The 22,843-nt window shown below is 37.6% G+C and overlaps 1 protein-coding gene across 1 annotated transcript in view; it reads right to left on the bottom strand.

The window, feature by feature from the left end:
- Positions 1-22,843, bottom strand: part of UVRAG (UV radiation resistance associated) — a 263,463-nt gene that overhangs the window by 18,126 nt on the left and 222,494 nt on the right. Inside the window, 1 exon segment of the mRNA XM_037522986.2 lies at positions 6,274-6,365. Coding sequence (XP_037378883.1) covers positions 6,274-6,365 — 92 coding nt within the window.

The raw sequence follows: 22,843 nt of genomic DNA, 5'->3' as shown, positions 1-22,843 counted from the left end.
GTAGTAAGAGAAAGAAAAATGGGATGGGTAAGTGGCAGTCTGACGACTCTTAACCAAAATATTCTAAGTACAACCTCTGAAATGAAATTCCCTTTTTCAAAATTGTGTTGCTCAGCAGTTACAGTGGGGTGAGTGATACTAGGGGACTTCTTTTGGAAACAGCTGGCAGAAAGCACTGAGGACTGTGCCCCCCGTAACTGTGCTCACGAGACAAAGGAATGAGTTTTAGGATTAACCAGGTCGATACTTTTGATATTACATTTAAACTCTGTAATGTGAAAGAAAGGCAATTGCTTCATTAAAAGAATTTTAATCACTGTCTTTTCTTAAAAAAAAAAAAAAAAAGAGCTGTCACATAACTTTGAAACTTTCCATAAGGTGGGATTCAGGGACTACAGTGATTCTTAGTTTGAAATCCTTAACACCAAAAGAACATACAGCAATCGGCTTCCACAGGGACCAATCTGTGCGTGGTAACAGCCACACAGAAAATGGCAGTATTTTCTTTTACAAAAGATGTAAGAGACTCCCTTAGGAGGGGTAAGTTTTTTTACCCTTTGTCCTAAGGAGCACAGGCACAGGAGGTATCTCCTCAATCCAAGGTTGCTCTCGGAAATTCTCAGATTTCCTCTGAGGCTAAAAGCGCTTGTTTCAGCTTTGTTTAGATTTGTAACTTCCAGGCCAGCTTCCTGCGGTGGTCTGTACTTAGAATCATTAACTAGCATTTATTTTGTGGCACTTCACATTTACCTTAGTAGCCCATTTTTCATCAGCGCACCATAAAGGGTACCATACTATTCATACAGTGTTAATGTGTGTGGCACAGTTGGCACAGAGGGCACTAGTGAAACATGTACTTCTGGGGTTTACTCAGTTTACAGCGTCAGTGCTAGGAGCCCTAGATTCTACTTTTATTGCAATAGGTTCATGAGACTTGGAAAGTCATTTAATGTCTCTGTAATTAAGAAATGAAAAGTTGCTGGAAACTATAGTATTTTAGGAGAGGAAGTGCAATCAGGTTACAGCAAGGAAACATTTCTTTGTAAGCATTTTGGGAAAATTGTCTAAAAAGATCTCAGAAGAAAGGGATATAATTTCTAAAGTCCCAGGAATTTGCTTGATTTTGTTTTTCATTTTAAACATTTATTTTTTTACCCTAATCTTATATTGGTAATTTAGCATTCTTTTTCTTCAAAAGGGTTTCCAAATCCTAAGTACCACATAATTTGGATTCTTTCTGTTCCTAAAATGAATTTCCACTTTAGTCAAGGTGGTCAATACTTTGTCAGTGAAGCTGCTGTGTCTTTTCTTAAACTGTTTCCTCAAGGAGACTGGCAAGTTGGCGCCAGTGTGAAGACACCAGGCTCCCCTCCTCCATCCACCCACAACTGGATGACAGCAGACAAAGCCAAAACGCCCTGAAGGAAAAATAGGTGAGGACCGTACACACCAGGCTCCCAGTCCAGAGGAAAGGGCTGTGAAAAACTGAGTCAACTATGAGTAGTATAACCCAGGAGAGGATAGGAGGCTGCTGTGTGGAGGCCCCCACTATTGCTGACACTGTGACTCCCTGAGATCTTGCACTGGGCCGGACAGGGTAGCTTGCAGAGCTGGTGCCCAGGACAGAGGGTGCACTATAAGAGAGCTGTGAGAGCAGAGCAAGGACTACTGGTTTGAGCCATAGGCTCTCAGTAGATAACTGGAGCCTGAGGGAGGGGCGCAGTGTGGGGAAGAGACAGCAACACAAAAAACATATCCTACAATGTCACGGCAGCATTACATACGGTAGCCTGGACATGGAAGTGGCCTAAATGCCCACCAACAGATTATTGGATCAAGATGTGGAATATTCACACGATGGAATACTACTCAGGCAAAAGGAAAGATGAAATGCAGCTGTTTTCAGCAAAATGGAAGAAATTTGAGACAATGATGTGTACTGGAGCAAGTCAGGACAATGACAACAAATATTGGACATTGACACAGGAGATGATTTGAACGGGTAAAATAATTGTAAAAATAATAAATAATAAGCATCAGGAGGGCTTAAAGGTTAAAAGAGAGTGGTAAGGGAAAGCAACAAGAGGATATAAGGGATAGTGGTTGGAGAAAAAAATAAATAAAATAGACCAAAAAAAGAAATATAACAACAACACCTGTTCTTTCTATATGAGGATGGTAGTAAGAGCGAAGGAAGAGGGAGAGCACATTCTAGACAGAGGAACAGTGAGTACTGAGGACCTGAGTCACAAAAGAACTTGTTGAGGTAACTAAGAGGAAGCCAGTGGAGTGAATGCACATGAAAGGAGAGCAGATCAGTGTTAGTGCAGTGGGCAGAGGTGGGGGTCAGGGAGACCACAGAAAAGAGCTTGGATTTTATTCTGGCCACTGAAGCTAGGAAATGGTTAAGAGAGAGCTAAATTTTAAAATGTCAATGTCAATGTCACAATGTCACAAGGAGAATGAACAGAGGTACAACAAGAGTGAAGTCAGCAGTACTATCAGGGGCCTCCCTTGTGGCCGGGAGGTTACGTCTCAGGACTACCACCACAAAGGCCTGAGTTCGATCCCCGGCCAGGGAGCTAACCCACATCCGGTGCGGCAGACCTCTCCTGGATGACTGACTGGATAGAGCACCTGGGGACATATGGTACCATCTGCTGAAAGGAAGGCAGTGAGAGGAAGGACAGTTTCAGAGACACTGTGGCTGAGATGCCTGTGCCCCTCCAGGGTGAGGTGTCCACAGCTCACTGGCCACAGAGTATACAAGGGAGTTTATGCTGAAATTATAACTTTGGGAGTCGTAAGCACATAGATGGCTTTCGAAACTGCGAGAAGGGATGAGATCAATGGAAAGAGAGTAGAGAGAGGAAAAAAGAGGAGGACCTGAGATGGGGTGAGAGAGAACTCCATATTTAATGATCAAAAAAAAAGGAAGAGAAATATGAAAAAAGGATAAATAGCTGAAAGGAGAAAAACTGGGGGAGGGTAGTCTTCTGGAAGTCACGAAAGGAGAATGTTTCAAACAGGTAGTAAAGGTCAGCAAGACCAAATGCCACTGAGATGAAGAACAGAAGAACAAAAAAACGACCTTTGGATCTGGCAACAGAGTTCAGTATGCACTAAAAGGATTAAAGGAATTTCAATACACACAAGTAAAAATACTAGGTCTTTGCTGAGTTCTATTAGACCTTCAATCAACATAGAGATGATTCCTATCTCTTAAAAATGGTTACAGAGAAAAGAGAAAGAGCCTTAATTTATTTTATGACGGTGTTATAACCTTGTTACCAAAATCAGAACAGGATTATTATGAGAGAAAGATTATAGGCTAGTTTCATCCTAGTTCACAGATGTGGATTTTCTAAAAAGATCAGCAAATTGAAACCAATAATATAGGGAAAAAAATAATACATCACGACTAGAGTTTATTCCAGGAGGCAAAGATGATTTAACATTAGAAAATGTATTACTTATTAACAAACTAACATATAAAGGATAACAAATATAAAGTTATCAATAGATTTAGAATGAGAATTTGATGAATACACACATACACGATTAAAAAGACAAATTTAGCAAGCTGGGGATAGCAAGAAACTTCTTTTTGCTGATAAAGGATATCTATCCAAAACTTTAATAAATACTTAATGGTGAAAAGTTAGGAACATTCTCTTTAGGATCAGGAATAAGATAGGGATATCCACTCCCATAATAAGACACGAGACAGGAAAATGTAATAAAAATAAAAAGACAAAATTCCATCACTCACTAAGAACAAAATCACTCTCACAGAAAATCCAAGAGAATCTAAGACAAACTGTTGTAATTAATGTTAGTAAGGTTGCCAAACATTTTAAGGAACATGTCCTCAAAGTATAAAAATCAGTGGTATTTTTATATATGAGTCACAAAAAAAAGTTGAATATTGTAATAAAAAGCTTACAATAAGAATCCAAAGCAGTAACTAGGGCTATATATCTAGTAAAAGATACAAAAGACCTTTATGAAGAAAATTTAAAACTTTACTGAGATATGTTTAAAAAAGATAAAGAAAACATATATAAAGAGATACTGTATGCAGAGTTAGGAAGACACAATATCATAAAGATGTCAAATCACTTAAATACGATTCATAAGTCAAGAGAAGCCAAGTTCTGAGGAGGAACCATGAAGTAGAAGCCTCACCCTACCAGATAGCAATGAAGTTGAAGGCTCTTCATTTTCCCTCCCTATGAAGGAACATGATTTGGGGGTAATACTCCTGGCCTCTCTTCATCCTCTTATTCACTGTCTCTTAGAGGAGGAAGATCTTTTCTAATTGGTAGACTTAGAGGGGAAAGCAAAACCCGGATTTTTGTGGCTTAGCCCCACCTGGGTTCCTGTAGGACTTATCAGACCACTCTCTCCAGCCTACGTAAGGGCCTGCCTCTGTGGGGAAAGCCTGGGGTTCTCCAATTCATAATGTGACTGTGAGGGTAAGTTTAATTTTGAATGACATCTTTGCAGGCTGTTTTTATTACAGATCTAAAGCCACATTTTCCAAGAGGTTTTATCAGTAATAAAACTGACATTTTGATTTCTATTAGTCTGTCTCCTGTATTCTCCTCTCAAATGATTCCAAATGTCAGAGGGAAAAGGGATGCTTTATTGGACATCCTCAAACCTCAACAAGATGTATAGAAATTACATTTTACAATGATTAAAATTGTGATGCTAGCCTAAGGACAGACAAATAAAACAATGGAGCAGAATAGGGATCCTGGAAAAAGATCAATGTGTATAAAAGTGAACTTGGTATATGAAAGATATGGCATTATCAAACAGCAGACAAAGGACAGACTCTTCAATTAATGATAACGAGACAATCTGTCATTAACTGAGCAAGATTCATTTAGTTGTTAATCAAGTAGTTCCATAGCTTGCCTACCTTTCTTTTTCTTTTTCTATATTATTTTAGATTATTGTTTCTGGCTAGATCACAAATCCTTCAAAGGTAGGGCTTGAGTCATATAGTTTTTATTATGCTCCAGAATAACTATCACAGAACAATACATAAAAACTGCTAAATAAATGTCTGTTAGTGTACTTATTATTTTGCATAAAAACTCAATGCCTATTCCTAATTTCTCAGCTCTCAAGGTCCCATATCTTTTATAAGCTTTTATAATTTTCTTGATATTCTGAGTAGAATGTTTGAAACAATTGTGTATTTGCTTAAACGGGAGTCCTATCTACAATCAGACATCTGGAACTTGTATTTTGAAGATCATGTAAGACAAAAATTTAAAAAACATCAAAATAAAGCTCAAGCATAGACATCACTTTTTATTATCCCCGAGGTCTATCTTTTCATCACAGAAGAAAATTAATCCAATCTTGTACCTTCTTTCCCAAAACAGTGCTTTTGTCTACTATCTCGTTTCATCGTCACCGCAACTGAGCAGGGATTACAGATGAGAAATTAAGTTTCTGAGAGGTAGGGCTTTAAGTTTACACAGGAGGTTAGAAAGAGATACAGGATCTGAAGCCAGTGCTCTTTACATGAAACTATGTGATTTTCAGCTATCCAGCTCTTAAGGTTTGATTTTCAGTTGCAATGTTTTGAAAGTTTCTGTTCATTACCCAAGGATTCAAACTTTAAGAACTATTAAGGGGCTAGAGCCAATAGCTTTCCATTGATTTAAGTCAAGTAAAGTCAAGACACTTCCTTTCCCCCTCCTTTTTAAAATGGTCTCATCTATACCAACAAAGCATTTTTAAGTAGCAGCCTGCCCATATGGTACAACAGACACTCATAGCCAATATAAGAAAATTCCAGTATGTGCCTCCTGATCTCAGACTAGGTCCTGACAAACTGATCTATTCCTTATGTGGGTCCTTCCCTTAACTCTCAGCGGCAAATGTTCTTTTGCTCCTTCCATAGTTATATCCTCCACTTGCTCTTTGGAAAAGACCTCGGGGCTCCCCACGTCTCCCTTTCGTGAATCACACTGGCTGGACTCCCGTCTCTGCCTCAGCAATCCCACAAGGATTCTTGCCCCATGAACTACCTGCTGTTCAAACCCACCCTCTGTTCAAGGGTGCTTCACCCATCTTTGCCAGGCTGGGGCTTACACCTACACAAGTATGGTGGCTGCCCTTTCTTCTCTTCAGATCGTCCTACAGTAGAAACCCTGAAGGCAGATGTGGAGCAATGAGGAAGTCAGCACAAGTTTCTCAGGATCACTACCTACATTATAGTTTCTGGTTATCAGAGATAAAGTTACTTACCACCTGACCATTAGTCCATGTTCCATGAAGTTTTTCAGGTTCGGAAGGGTTTGCCTCAAGTCTGGAGTCCCTAGTCCATGTTGGTATCTTAGCTGCAAAAGTGGAAAACAGAATTAAAAGAAATTCTGGCAGATGCTTATGAAATATCCATTAAACAAGTGTTTCATTTGTTTTTGTTTTTTAATTTAACTCTCAATAATTTAACTCTCAATTTTTTTTAACAAAAAGTGAATGTATGATCCCCATATCATCAGCCACACTTTGAGGATATTTAAAAGCAGCCTCTTAAAAGAAACTTCTCTGAAGAAGAAATGCAAATGGCCAACAGGCATATGAAAAAATGTTCAACATCACTTGTAATCAGGGAAATGCAAATCAAAACTACCATGAGATACCATCTTACACCAGTGAGAATGGCACATATTAAAAAAACTAGCAACAACAAATGTTGGCGAGGGTGTGGAAAAAAAGGAACTCTTCTGCACTGTTGGTGGGAGTGCAAACTGGCCCAACCACTATGGAGAGCTGTGTGGAGATTTCTGGACCTACTAAACATAGAGCTTCCATATGATCCAGCAATTCCACTCCTAGGTATTTACCCAAAGGACACAGAAACATCAATTCCAAAGAACACCAGCACCCCTATGTTTATAGCAGCACTATTTACAATAGCTAAGCTTTGGAAACAACCCAAATGCCCAAAAATAGATGACTGGATCAAGAAGATGTGGTACATATACACCATGGAATATTACTCAGCATTCAAAAAAGATAAACACATGCAATTTGCAGCAACATGGATGGCGCTGGAAGGGATCATGCTCAGTGAAATAAGCCAGAAAGAAAAAGAAAAATACCGGATGGTCTCACTCATAGCAGGAATCTAGAAAACTTAAATAAGGGACCAGGAAAATGAATAACTATAAGAAAGTGAAAATCAGAATCAACAAAAAACTATGAAACAGAGACACTTTTGGGGGGGTGAGGGGCGGGGGGGGAGGGATTGGGATCAGAATGGGGGGGTTGCAATTGTATGGGGAATATAAAAATAAAATTTATTAAAAAAAAAAGATTTTTGATGATGGAAAAAAAAATAAAAATAAAAGCAGCCTCTTTATTTCCTGCCTCCCTTTCCCTGTCAATTTGGGAAAGATGTGAGTGACCAACTATGGGGACAGGAGATTTTAAAACCCCCCACAGGGTTTGCTTACATCAACTCCAAGGACTTAGACCATAAAATCAGTATTTCACTTCAGATACTGAAGCCTGGTATCATGTACTCTGGGCATTCAGGCATTCCTTCACTGACGCTTCCTTTTGTATGAGCAAGGGTAAGGGTCATGCTGTATTCACCTCTGACTCCCAACCACGTCTGACACAGTGCTAGTGCTCAGTCACTCACTAAACAAATAAATCGCAGGCTATGTTTGACAGAGGCTGTGCTCTGTAATACCCCTGTATCCAAATTTTCTCTTTGTTGAGAACCAGAGCACAAAAGTCTAGAGCCAGTATGAGAAAACTATTGGTTTGTGAGCTATATCTGCCTTTCGTTTAACTTCTTTCTGATAGAGGTCAAGTTTCTGAAATGAGTGTCTTTCTACATACCTTGGGTAACTTGCTGAATGGTTTTCATCTGTCTGTTCCTTGTCTCCTCTCACTTTATCTCTAAATATCATTTGCTTCCTTAACTGGCCAGCAGAGAAGTGAGTAAGACATTATGTGTACAGTCACACACACGCTTACATGCATAATATCCAATACACAGAAAGTGTACAACACAGCCCTACAGAAATGAACTTTCAAACAACAGAAAATAAACAAAGAGAGGCCTCAGTAAACTGAATGCTGGTGTATAAATGCAAAGGGTGATCAGGTATTTTGCTTTTCCAGTACCTAAATTTAAAAGTAGCCAAGCAGAACTTTTAAGTATTTTCCTCTCTTAAAAAATAAGACTAACCAATAAAAAAATGAAAGTTTTTTTCTCCGAAAAAAAACAGAAGTTTTATTTATATCTAGTTCTCAAGTTGAGTTTTCTGGGTAATATTGCATGAAACGTTGTAAGGAAAACCCCCAAATCTAGTAGGTAGAAACACAGAAAGCTAAAGCAAAAAGCTATCTTGAATATTATTTAGGCTGATCCTTTCCTTTTGCAGATGGGGAAACTGAAGGCCAAAAAGGGAAGGAAAATCTCTATGGCCACATTTTTCAATGACAAAGTCATTATCATCCAGAGTGGCCTTTTCACAACCATATTACTCTACCATCTAATCCAAAGTCTGAGGGGAAAATTCATAAAAATACTTGAGAAGACAGAAGGAAAATATTCTTTTCCTTTTTTTCAAAGCTCACGTGGTGACCTAAATCACCTCCTGAGATTTGCTGACCTTGAATTATAAGCTCCACTCCATATTAAATGACATCATTTCTTGTATTAATATAAAAGCATTTTTTCCATACATTGATAAAAGCAAAATGGCTGATAGCCCAATATGACATTCCTGAATTCACTGTTTCAATAAAAAAGTCAAATTGTTTACACATGGCATGGAAATTTCACCTGTGATTCATACTGAAAAATATTAAATATAAAAAAAAACCCCATACTGAAGTAACACCACGTTATGTGTCCCTGAGCCAGTACATCGTCAATAGTCTGCCCCAGGCTCCACAATGGAAGTGGGGGTTGAATTCTTTTCAGAGACTACAATGAAAATTTCTCTCCAATCTGATTTCAACCAAAAAGAAATAAAGGAAGAGAGAAAACACAGGACTCTCAAGCCTCCAACCAGCTCTTAACTTTTCATTTGCTGCTTAGCACTATTATTTTTATCACTGAATTGTAGGATACGGTAGCTTAAAAAGATTCTGGAGATCATCTTTTCCAACCTCCTTCCTTTCACAGAAGACTCAGTAAGACAAGTGTCCTGCCCAATGTCACAGAGCTGATAAGGGACAAAGCCCAGGCTAGAAGCTCTAAATAACTCTGAATTCTTTCTACTGTGTCACACTTTTGATTTTCAACATACAGAAATAAAGAGATACACATGTAACACATGTTTACTAATTTTTTATTAATAAAGTACACATACTGTTTAAAAGTCTAAAGTGCTATAGGCTCTTTTGAAAAGGCAAAAGTTCTTTGCTCTTTACTAGTATCACTTCTAATGTTTCTTCTTTTCATATTTCTAAACCATATGCTTACATTAGTATTTCTCACTCTCCCCCCACCCCAGTTTCAAACACCATCTACTGTGCTCCTTCTGTGAAAGATGAGAATTCACTTTATCTCCCCACCCACATATTCTCTACTGACTTTTGTTTGAAGAATGTAAGGACTTAACTCTACCCTCCTCATCCTCTCAATATATTCAATAACATACTTTTTGTTTTAAATCAATACTTCAGCGTTCACCTTAGTACCCCTACAATAATTCACTGCTCAGTCATGTAATACACTATTCCTTTCTTGTGCTTTTTTTTGTTTTTCCGAAAGTGATTAATTGCCATTTTCCCCACTTGCTGCAGAGCGCATGCGCATCTTGTTGATAGTGATGCTTATAGAGAACCTATGTACCCATCAGTACATCCTCCTCAAACCACGACAAACCCTGAAAATCCTTCTTAACCTGACTAAATATACCATGTAACCTATCAAGTCCGTTTCCTCTCTTGGAGACATTTCCTGAACTCCTTTTCTTTGCTCCAATCAGGACTGACTGCTGCTTTATTATCTTCCTAGAACTTTCCTCTACCATCATCCTGGAAATTCTGCTTACTTGATGTCTATATTGAAACTGTTCTTTCCTAGATGTCAAGGCTTCTTTCTCGAGTTATTGCCTCATCTTGGCAGAGAATCTCTTTCATAATAGCTGTCTGGGAAAAGGGGTATCTTTTTTGACATCTGAATATTTAAAAATATCTTTATTCCATTCACACATGTGAATGATTGTTGACCTAGGTACACAATTCAAAGCTGAAATAATTTTTTCAGAATTTTTAAAGTTTTGTTTCACTATTATTTAACTTTGCAAAAGGTAATGAAGGAACTGGACTAATGTTCTGATCCCTGACCCTTGGTATAGGAGTTGATTCTTCCTTCTAGAAGCATTTAGGATATTTTATTCTTTAACCCCAGATCTTTTTTCATTCATTGTGCTGGGGACTAAGTGAGTCCTTCCAATTTGAAAACTCTTATCCTCTAATTCTGATTATTTTCTATTTTGTCATATTCTACTCCATTTTTTGCTACCTCTTGGTTTCTTCTTTCTTGTTTCAGATTCAAATGTTAGAAATTTTTCCTTTAACATCCAGTAATCTTGGTTGTTGGTTCATCTTTACAAATGAGACTTTATAAAGCTGACCAGATAGTCTAGACATAGGCTGTTTTTGCTGCCTAGGGGCTCTTTCTGTGGGGAACATATCAGTCCCAGAAGCTCTCATTGCTGGGACTACTTGTATTTTTTAGAGGGAATCCTCCAATCTTTTGTCTAGGGATATAATCTGGACCCCATTTTGGGAGTTAAGTAGGAAAAAAGCAGTGGGGAATTGTGTCGTATTGGTATATCAGGCTTTCACTAAATCCCCTTATGTTCTTGGGGTTTGATTCTTTTTCTGAATGTGAATCTCTAGTCTCCCTACAGCGGCAGTTGCCTGGCTATGCAGGTGGGAGAAGTGAACTGAGAATCTTATTTCTCTTTTTATAGACTTTCAACTAAAGTCCTTACCCTGCAATCTATGAGGTACTGCGTATCTTCTGGAATTCTACAGCTTGAATTGCATATTGCTTCTTGAAGACCGTAGGTTTTGGTTTTTCTATATTCTGCTAAATCAGTTTATCATTCATTTATTTGCATGTGATTTTCTAAAACTTTGTCAATTCTATTACCTTCTAGTCTCTTCTGTTCTGTTCATCCTAGAGTTTACAATTTTTAAATTACTTAACCATTATTAGAAGCATCTCACTAGGGAGCTGACATAAATGAGTACATTCAATTTTTTTTTCTTATTTATAGTATTACCATGATGCCCCCTATATGTAAATCTTTCAATTTGGGCTAACAACCTTCCTTACAATCTTTTACACATAACTCAGCACTCAGGCAGTTCTTTTCTGACTCTAAGTCTTTCTCTAGGCATTCCCCATCTAGTCAGATTCTATTCATTTTCTTTTTTTTTTAATATTTTATTTTATATAATTCTTACATCATTTTTCTATGTTGTACAATGTATGCATTTTCATTTTGGTTATATTCCCCATACAATTGCACCCCTCCCTTATTTTGACTCTAGTTCTTCCTCTCCCTGCCCCTCCCTCCTCCAAACCCCCCCCCATAGAGTGTCTCTGGTTTATAGTTGCTTGTTGATTTTGATTATTACTTTGCACTGATTAGTCTTTTTCCTGGTCTCTTATTTAGGTTTTCTAAATTCCTGCTATGAGTGAGACCATCCAGTATTTTTCTTTTTCTTTCTGACTTATTTTGCTGAGCATTATCCCTTCTAGCTCCATCCATGTTGCTGCAAACTGCATGTGTTTATCTTTTTTGATTGCTGAGTAATATTCCATGGTGTATATGTACCATATCTTCTTGATCCAGTCATCTATTTTTGGGCATTTGGGTTGTTTCCATATCTTAGCTATTATAAATAATGCTGCTATAAACATAGGGGTGCAGGTGCTCTTTGGAAATGATGTTTTCTGTGTCCTTTGGATAAATACCTAGGAGTGGAATTGCTGGATCATATGGAAGCTCTATGTTTAGTAGGTCAAGAAATCTCCACATAGCTCTCCATAGTGGTTGGACCAGTTTGCACTCCCCCGGGGTATGGGAACAAGGGAACAAACCAGCACTGCAGAGGCTGCGGGCAGACTCACAGCCCAGCGCTCAATGGCTGCGCCACAGGGGAGGCCCAGATTCTATTCATTTTCAAAAAGCCAACAGAAGTTCCATTTCCTATATAAGCTCTCTTTGATTAACTTCAGACTAAAGGAGCATTTTACCCTTCTCTCCAAATCCTGTTATATACTACTTTTTTTATTTGCTCTCTGCAGAAAGCCTTAACTAATTGACTAGGTACTTAATAAATATTTAATGAATGAAGTAATTCAGTATGGGCGGGAAAGAGACATTGTGACCCAGTATACGGAGTTAAATGTAGGAGGTCTGGGTTTGAGTATCAGTGCTACCATTTACTACTTGTTTGACTTTGGGAAAGTTACTTTATTTCCCTGAGTTTCAGTTTCCCCTCATATAAAACAGGAATGTTATCTGCCTTGTAGAACTGTTGTAAAGTTTAAATAAGATAAAGTATATAGAGTATCCTACAAAATACTGGTACATAAGTGCTCCAAAAAAAAAAACAAAAAACCTATTATTTACTGTTATACACAGTCTCTCTATGGTATCATCATCACAGCATCTATCACGAGGCTTGGCCTGAGGCTGATGCTTGATTATGACTTACACCTGCTAATTAGAATGGGAGTCAAAACAGGAAGAAAAGAAGAGTTCAAATCAGAAGAAAAATCTTAAGTACACTCTTCACTTTTTAAGTACTAATTTTTATTAATTTACTAAGCTTCTGACAGCAAGCTCTCTAGGGAGGCAGCAATAAGTTCATAAAAATGCCAGTATCTTTAGGGCCTCCCTGGTGGTGCAAGGGGTTAAGCACCTCACTATGAAGCAATCCACAGCCTCTGCAGCAAGAGTTTGATCCCCGGCCAGCCAGGGAGCAATCCACGTGGTGCGGCAGACCTTTCCTGTCTCACCCGCTGCTCCCTCAGCAGTGTATTTCAGTCAGTCTGCCTGTTCCGTTCCCCACTCTGGTGAGTCCTCTCACCCCCCGCATCTCTGGCCTGTGCCCCAGCTCTTACTTGCATACATAAATAAATCTAAAAAGAAAAAAAAGAAAAGAAAAGAAAATGCCAGTATCTTTAAATAACTAGATAGTGAAATAGAAAAGACCAGATATGATGAGCGTGGTCACATATGGGTAATATACCCAGCTCTGCTACATGGCTACAGTGAATTCCTTCCCTGCTTGAACTAGTCAATTAATTTTCAAATTTTGTTTGTGGCCTTAGAATGCTCTGTTCAGAAGAAATACTATGTAGAAGCCCATAGTGTAAAACAAATAATAACAACTTGAATTGTAAGAAGTGTGATAGAATAGTTTGTAGCCTGCACAGGCACAATTTACATTCTCTTGGACTAGATCATCTTGAAGAGCCTTTCAAAGGTCTATGGGTCAACTTTAAATGCTCCAAAAATTGCAGGGTTTGCACCATGCATCTAAGATTTTGATATAAAGACATGGATAGGTAATGCACATTTACAAGGTGCTCCAGGAAGGAACATTAGCCCATTAGCCCCGTTTCTGGTTTTGCCCAGTTCCAGTGGTGTCAGAAGTGAAGCATGGTTAAGAGGATGTCAAATCTGTACATATTCACCTAAGGGGTAGATAAAATGGAAAAGTCCGCAAACATACAAAATGGAGATGTAGAATGAGGTTCGGTCTTATACTATATCAGATAGAAATGACCCACTGTTAAAATATAAATACTTCAGGAAAGGAACACATCTCAATTTTTATTAATTCTTTAATAAATTTAGTTCCTAGTAAGGCATTAAGTACAGGTAGGAAATGGATAGAACATGAGAGAAAGAACTATACTTACTATGTTTCTCTAAGAACTATTTATTCATTCAACAAGTATTTATTTAGCATCCACTAAGCTAGGCACCGTGAACCCACTCTCGTCTGAATGCCAGGCCCTGGGCTCAGTCTTTTCTCATCATATAATGTATATTACCTTGAGCAAGTTACATAACTAATCTGTGTCTTGTCTAGAAACGCAACCTACCATATTGGTCTCATAGGGTTGCTGTAAGAGTTAAATTGGAATTTCTATAGAGAATGGAAACTCCTGCAGTCTGACTTTTAGAGGGTATTCAATAAAACCAGTTAAGGCCTGGGGCTCTAAGTTCAAGAGTTAAGACTTTATCTCCCTGGTCAGCAGTAAGGATCTACTTCATGGTTTTATGCAGGAGAGTCAATGAGGAAGACAACTTCAGAGGCTGCTGTGAAGGACAGGAACAAATGAAGTCCTCTTTTCTTTAGAAATCTTACTGCATATTTCATTAAAACCTGTCTTCATCAACCACTATCAATGCTACACTCCCCTAAACAGAGCTCCTTCTGCTCTCACTTCTGATTGGGGAAGGCAGATGCCAAGAAACCCCAGGCAATAAAATATTGCTTTGGGTCTGTCTAACTGTCTCAAATTAGTCTCTGAAATAAACACCTTTTGTAACAACTTCCTACTGCAGCACCATTCAAAGAGTCTAAGCAGTTTTTAAGTGGAATTTTGGTTTCAATTAGCTTGAATTTCAGCATTACTCTGATTGGTTTAAACCTCTATGGGAACAATGAAATTTCTGTTCAGTTCTGTGGCAGACTGGTAGGTGAAAAATGTACATAGATGATAAATCAGATGGGAATTGGGGAGAAGCAATGTTCCTGGTTATTCCTGGGAAAATGGTCAACTGCTATTGTCTACTAACAAAAGAAAAGCCCCCTACTAAAATAACCAGGAAGATCTGGCTTTATAATTACTGGAACAACAAAAGAAAACTAGAGCAAAGAACACATTTAGAATGAAAAGACAATTACAGTCATGTCCATTCCACCAAGTACCTACTTTCTGTTTTTCTCTCTACATCATCTTTTTGCATAAAAATACAATAGTTTTTTGAAAACCACATGTGAGCTTTATCTGGAATCACTACACATTCCCAGTGAATTTCACTAAATAAGAGAGAGATCAACTATGATGTTAGAGCTCTTGTAGTTGGAATTAACTAGTTCGTACAGCTTGATAAATGGTGCGCTACTGATTAGGTAAGACCATTTGCAGTTCTGGAGATCATTATTTAAAAATAAAGTGCGATTGTATTTCTAAAAAATAAATGCTAAGTTCTTGTACTCAGCGAGCATCTTATTGAGCTAATTTAATATCAAAGTGCTCACATTTATTTTTATTTTTTAAACAATTTTGCTAGGCTAGGAAAGACGCTAGGCATTCAGGAATCATTTTGTTGTTTAGGTTTTGGATGGAAAAATTCAGCTTAGACATCACACACACATACACACAACCTTCCAAGTTATATTCCTCTACAAAAGGCCACTTATTGCACGGCTTATTAGTTCCATATGGGGCTCAAGCTAAGCTGCATGATATGTTTGATACAAACCTTCTGTTACCATGAGGGAATGTGGATTAATACAATGCTTCAATAAAGGTTACTAAAAGATCAACACTTTCGTGATGGGATTACAATGAATTTGAGAAATGGTGTATGGAAAGTGAAAAAATAAGAAATTAAAAATGTACATATGCATCAAAGACTTAACTTTGGAGTTCTGGCTTATGGAGTAAAGGAAAAATCTCGGTAGGTCTAGTTACTAGTCTCAATTCATTTTTAAATGTTTTGGTTTCAATGGCACAAAAAGAACTAGATTAAGAACTTGAAAAAAAGGGCAACACCCATTCAAAAACAAAATTTGCCTTCCTAGAAAAAAAATACAACACTTCCAGAGATGTGGAAAAGTTAAAGAATACTTAATATGAGCAATAATATTGTTTCTTACAGTGAGTCATTGCAATATATATCTCTAAGGAAAAGTATAAAAATCTGATTATGGGCCTCTGGTTGCAAGAACAACCTAAGTACTTTTCCATCTTCATCTATAAACCATGCAGTTCTTTTCCAAAATAGATATGTTATAATGTAAATACTGGACACAGCCAAGACCTGCCATTCTGGGATCTAAAAAGCTTAAAAGTAACATCTAAAGCTCTGAAGTCCAAGAAATGGAAAAGTTTCTTCAATTCTTCCACCCAATCAGATTATCAGCTCCTTTTAGGATCATGGAATGCATGTTAAGAGCTGAAAGGCACCTTGGAGAACATCAGCCCACCTGTTTCACTTACCATATAAGGTAAGTGAGAGGCTACATGTCCATGGTTGAACAGATGGAGTCCAGAGACCAGAATCTAAGTTTGCTGAATTTTGACCCTGGGCTCTTTTCTTTATATCATATGTTGCTTTGTTATATTTTTGAGCCACATCTGTCATATTAAGAACACTTCAATTGTTTTTTGCTTTGGAATCTTATGTTAGCCAGAAGACAACCGAGAAGCACTGTGACAATGACAAATCTGGGGTCAACCCAATTTATATGTGTGGTCTCTAATACTGCTAACTGTGAATTGCTAAAGAGGGTCACTAAAGCATATTGCAAATGAACAAGCAAAGCAGTGGAAATTTGTCAAGGCAGGGTAAACATACCCTTGACAGCAACTTTAGTTAGTTTTAATTAAGGATTACCAGAGAAAGGTTATGTTCTCTGGAGGCTAATGGCTGTAGGAGACAACAAACTTGCACGGGATCCATGAAAGCAGATAGATATTCACGCTGTCAGTTCTACCAGGCTCAACCTTGGCTCCCTACCCTTATGTTTATAGTCTTAGGCACCTTAATTTACCCAAACTACCTTCTACTGACCTATGACCCAATTTGAATTCCTAAATCCTTTAGGAACTAAACTGATCAAACTTAGCATTTCTGCATCATTTTCATTGACTGATGCAATCTTGGTGGGAAGAACAATATCAGATCAAGAAGACCACAGTCTTAATAGGATAGAATCAGTATTCTTGAATATCTAATAAATGGAATCATATTTAGTCAAGTGTGCCTGGATCTTTCATTTGCTTTTGAGATTTATCCAGGTTGTTGCATATATGAGTAATTATTCCTTTTTATTGCTAAGTAGTAATCCCCTACATGGAAGTTTTTGGCTATTAAGGTGCACAGGTTTGGGTACAGATTTTTGTCTGGACTTTTATTTTTGTTATTCTTGGACTAATAACTAGGAGTGGAATTTCTGGATTAAATGGTAGATATATGTTTAATTTTATTTTTAAAATGCTGAACTGTTTTTCAATGTGCTATTTGTGTGTTTCAGCTGTTCTGCATCAGCAGAAGGCCCTAAGTCCATGGCCATTCCACCCTGAATTCACCTGATCTCATCTGAACTTAGAAGCTAAGTGGTACTTGGATGGAAGGCCATGATCAGAACTTGATCTGTCAGTTTAAACATTTCTAGCCATTCTATTAAGGATATAATATTAAGTTTTAATTTGTGTTTCCATAATGACTAATAATATTAAGCATCTTTTCATTTGCTTTCTTTGCCATCTGTCTCCTGACCCCCCTGCACTTTCTGTGATAAATATATAAAATCCCATTATTATCCTCTGATTAATCTTAATGCCTTCTAATTAGTAACACTCTAACACCACCTCTGCAAGGCACTGGTTGCAGGCCTCCAACAACCAAAGATCCTAAAACTTGTGATGCTCAAGTTCCTTATAAAAAGTGATGTAGTATTTGCATACACCCTACTGCACCCACTCCCATATACTTTAAATCACCTCTGGATAACTTACAATACCTAACACAATGCAACTGCTATGTAAACAGTTGTTACTATGTATTGTCCAGGGAATAATGATGAGAGGGGAAAAAAAGGTCTGTAAATATTCAGTACAGATTCAACCATTGTAGGTCCAACTACATAGTACAAACCAGAATCTAAGGTTACCAAGAGGGCCAACTGAATGTATATGACACTGTTTAGAACAGGAAAGATTTGGAAATAATTGAATACATGCTAGATCTTTTGCCAGGTTCAATGGTTGGAATGATGATTACATTAATAAAATGATAATGAAAACGCTGCTCCAGTTACAAATACATGTATCAAGTGGTTATGTGTCCAGCATTATTCTAATTAAGCATTTCATATTTCATTATTTCATTTTGTCCTCATAATTCTCTTATTGTTGAGACTCAGAGATAGTTAATAAATGGCTGAGCTTGAGTTTGCACCCCTGGTTTGTCTGACCCTGGCACTCTGAACTCTTAACCACTTGAGAATGAAGATGACTATGGTAGTATCAATACCAATCACTGGTTTTCTCAACATTCAATCTGTGCCAGTCACAGAACTTGACCGCTTGCTTATGTCATTTCATTTAATCTTCTTAACAGGCCCATGAGGTAGCCTGCACAATTCCCATGGTGCATATGACAAATTTAAAAGGTTAAAGGAGTTGCCTGACATTTCACAGGTAGCAAGTAGAAAAGCTGGGACTTGAATTCAACTCTGATACTTTACATACTAGCACAGTCTAAATATTGCTTCCAAAATGGTTAGAAATGACTGTTTTCTCATTCCTCAGCTAGTTCCCATACTTAGAAAAAGCCCTTCAACTCTTCAGAGAAACACATTCCTTCTCTTGATGTCAGACATGTGACAACAGTTACATCTCCACTGAGCTGTTGTTCAGTTAAGCTGTACACATTTAGTCTTTTAAAAACTTTGCTTGTAAGTTAATCTCTACAGCCTGTTCATCATTCTTTATGTCTCTGAACTCCCTCCAATTTCCCGTAAAGAATCTGATGATGAGGTGCCCTAAACAGAACACAGTTTTCCAGAATGCTCCTTTTTTCTCACTAATGATTTTTCCTTTAAAATATTAATTTTACTATAGTATCTACTTCGTGTCTTTTAAGTTTTTTGTGGAATTCTTTCGACACACTTGAATTGCATAAAATCCAAACCCATGTGTCCACTGTTTAGTCTCTATGGTTGACCATAAATAAATGTAGCTTTAAAAAAGGAAAAAAGAAAAATGGCAATGTATTATCAAGTGCACATTGCTCCTTCAACTGGACAGATGTTCTGGAACAATTTTACTCATGTTTTAATTTTACAATTCATCTAACAAAAAGAAATTAATTCACTAGATATGTGCCAAACACCTACAAGGTATTCATGGTCTGATGGAGTATCATAGAATGACTCACCCATGAATGACACCCTGAAGGAGGTTATCTCTTAATGAACAATAACTAAGTGAAGCTAAAAGAAAAGTAGAACCTTCTATGAGAATTTAAAGGATGAGGTAGTGAGTTTTAAATTTCAAGATGGCCCCAAGACCTTCATGCCTTGATCATTTTATGTTAATATCAAAGGGAGATTATCTGGGTGGGTCTAATCTAATATGGGCCTTTTAAAAGTAAAGTTTTCACTGTTTGAAAGCAGAAAATTCAGAGAGATTTGAATGGTCAGAAGTGCTTGATGGGACAGTATTGGTGTGAAGCTGAGAGGTCACTGAGAAGGAATGCTGGAGGCCTCTTGGAGCTAAGAGTGGCCCCTGGCTGAAAGCCAGCAAGTGAAAGGGAGGCTCGGACCTATAGCTACAAGGGAACTGGATTGTGCCAATAATATAAATGAACTTAGAAGTGGATTTTTCCCCAGGAGCCTAGTCTGACCAACTGGGAACTAGCTGACCAACACCTTGGTTTTGGCCTTGTGAGGCCCTTAGCAGAGAAACCAGATGAGCCCACCCAGAATTTTGACATACAGAACTGTGAGATGGAAATGGAAGTTATTTAAGCCAATAACTTTGTGGTAATTTATTAAGGAGCAACGAAAATACCAATACATGTGAAGATTACCTTTACTTTTTACCTGAAAATATTTGGAGTGAAATCATGGGTAGGATGTCACCCAAGTAAACCCTGACAGACAGATAACACATTTGTGTATTTACTATGTTATCAAGCACAATGAGGATGACTCTATAAAAGGGCACAGAGGATTTCAGTTAGCAAATAATATTTTAAACATCAATCACTGCTGGGTCATACTTTTCCAATGGCTAATTTAAGCTCTCAGGGAGAAGGGTTTATGATACTGAAGAATCACCCCTAACTTTATCTATTTTGGGAAGTCTAAGTTTGTTCTCCAGAGATTACGGTTCTCTAAAATATCTGGAAGATTTTTTCAGGTTAAGAGCCAAATTTCAATACTCAAGTTAATGGAAGAGTGACTGAAATACTAACAAATCATGAATAACTTATTTGGAACAAGAAAAAAAATCTGCTTTTTAATAGAAAGCACACAGCATTATGTGACCTTATTTATAACACTGGGAAACCACAGCACATGAGCAAGCTGTATAAACTAGCTCTGGTAACCCCACTAAGTCTATTTCTTTTTGTTTCACCTTCAGCGTTATGTAGGTACAAGCAGCTGTAATCATGCAATCATTCAGTCAATAGATGTTGAATACTTTCCATGTGCTAGACCAAGGGCTGAAGTTAAAACAGCAGGAATTTAGAAAACCTAAATAAGGGACCAGGAAAAAGACTAATTGCGATAAAGTAAAAAATCAAAATCAACAAGCAACTATAGACCAGAGACATACTACTTGGGGGCGTGGGGGTAGGAGAGGCGGGATCAGGGTCAGAATAAGGGGGGTGGGAATTGTATGGGGAATATAACCAAAATGAAAATGCATACATTATGCAAAAATGAAAAATGATGTAAGAATTATATAAAACAATTTATAAATAAATAAATAAATAAAGAGTCAGTTTCTGTTTTTAAATGAACCATGATATAAGGGAAAGACATTTAAAAATCAGAAACATGTTAAAGAATACATACCACATGAGAGGAAATTATAGGAACACAGTGGAGGAATCCCTAATCAAGTCTGGGGATGCTTACAAAGGAAGTGATAACCTATCTAGATCACACAGCACTGGTTGGGTTTTACAAGGTGAAAGGGTAGGGACAGAGCAGCCTGGCATGCGAAAGACAAGGAAGGAGGCTAGAGTAAGGAAGGGTTACCATGGGAAGGCAGACCTCAAGCTAGGTGCTAAATAGTGAGTATCTCAAAGAAGTAACCAGCATGTCATAGACTAGATATGTCAGAGAACGGAACAGTTCGACAGCTTCAAAGAAGGATGATGGTTTTACACAAAGAGGAAAATGATGCGGTTTGAGAAAATGGACAAGCTACCCAGTCCTTCCTTCATCGTCATCACCTTCTTATTCTAGTGGAGTGTCAGAAAATGAGTCTCCACTGGAAGGGGTGGCAGATTTCAGTTAAAGTAAGTCTGGGGTAAGGTATCATCAGGAGCCTGTTCTAGTGAAGGCTCCTGGAGGTTTTTGAAGCAGTTAAACCTGTTGAGGAAGAGACTACCTCAGAGTATTTGTGACAATCATGAAGGTCTAGAACAGGTAGTTCTGGGCAAAGTCTGAGGCAAGTATTATACCTAGATGACAGCAAGAGCTCTGGTTAGATGTAGAATCATACTGAATAGAGCATAACCTTAGAAGACAGTTTTTCTTTTTTGCACAGGACAGGTTTTGTTATACCTCTTTGACAATCATCTAGTTTTGGCACGTACACCGCTAGTGTACTTAATTCATGTCCAGGATTTCCATTCCATTGTTGGACAGTTTATCTGTTAAAAAACATTTCTCATATAAGCTAAAATTTTCCCCTTTCTAATTTCTACCTATTCTGTATTAACTTAATCCATGAGCAAGGTCTAATTTTACTCTTCTTCCTCCTGACAACATTTTCAATATAAAGATAATTAGCTCCTTCTCTGGGACATTTTCTTTACTTACATTTTTGACTTGTCCAGAAAAATCCATATATTTAATATAAGTTTTTCATGTATACAATCATTATGATATTGATGTCTATGAGATAAAATTGTTAAAAAATGCTGCATTAAGTAAAAAAAGGGATCCTTGATTCCCCTGAGGGATCTTTGTTTAGTCTGTGTCTCTCTGAGTACTGCAATGTGTGAAAACGCCAACTTCTTTGTTGTTGTAGTTTATGTTGCTCAGGTGCCCTTTGTCAAAATCCTCTCAGTCCCACTTACATTACGCTGTACCCTGTCACACACTCTAAAATCCAAACACCTAGTAATACTTGCTATTCCTAAAATAAATCTCAGATTTTGATTCTTTCAGTGATTCCTTTGTCAGGTTATTCTTTCAGTCTGGAAAGTTCATCCTAGTCCATTTCTGGTTTATCTATTAAAATTTGACCCTACAGGTTTAGTCAAATGTTCTATATGAAAAGCTTTCTCTGACTGATCATTTAATACCAGCTTCTGTGTACCAAGTTCTTTGCCAGGTTCTTTAATACTGTATCTTATTTAAAGTTTATTATCTATGCCTACCAGATTGAAGATTCCAGTTTAGGTAAGTAATTCCTAAAGGTTACACAATTAATAAAACACACTGAAAATACACCAATAAAATGCTAGCCTTTTACTTAAAGTTCATGAACATCAAATAATGCTGTTCCTTTCTTTTATGGCATGTACGTTATGGACAAACATTGGAGAGACATACCCAAACTACCAACTTCCTTCTACTTCCTCTCTTCTTTCCTTTACAGTCTAAATGTATGAACTGTTTTAGAAGGTAACACATACTTTGTTAATTGGAGTTTTAAGAAGAATCTCAGTAATACTACAGAAGATGAATCTCAGTAATACTATAGAAGAGGGTTGACTGTTCGAGGACATGTTGCTGATCTCTAAATTCTGTGACTGTATGGTTTTCAGTTTGTGACCAGGAAAAGATAAATATGCAGAGAAGACTGGTTGTGATTTTGGGACATCAC

Source organism: Talpa occidentalis, unplaced genomic scaffold (genome assembly GCF_014898055.3).
Source record: "Talpa occidentalis isolate TD23 unplaced genomic scaffold, MPIMG_talOcc4v2.1 talOcc4.3, whole genome shotgun sequence".
NCBI lineage: Eukaryota > Metazoa > Chordata > Mammalia > Eulipotyphla > Talpidae > Talpa > Talpa occidentalis.
Note: the sequence above shows the minus strand (reverse complement) of the source record. Positions and strands in the feature narration are given on the sequence as shown.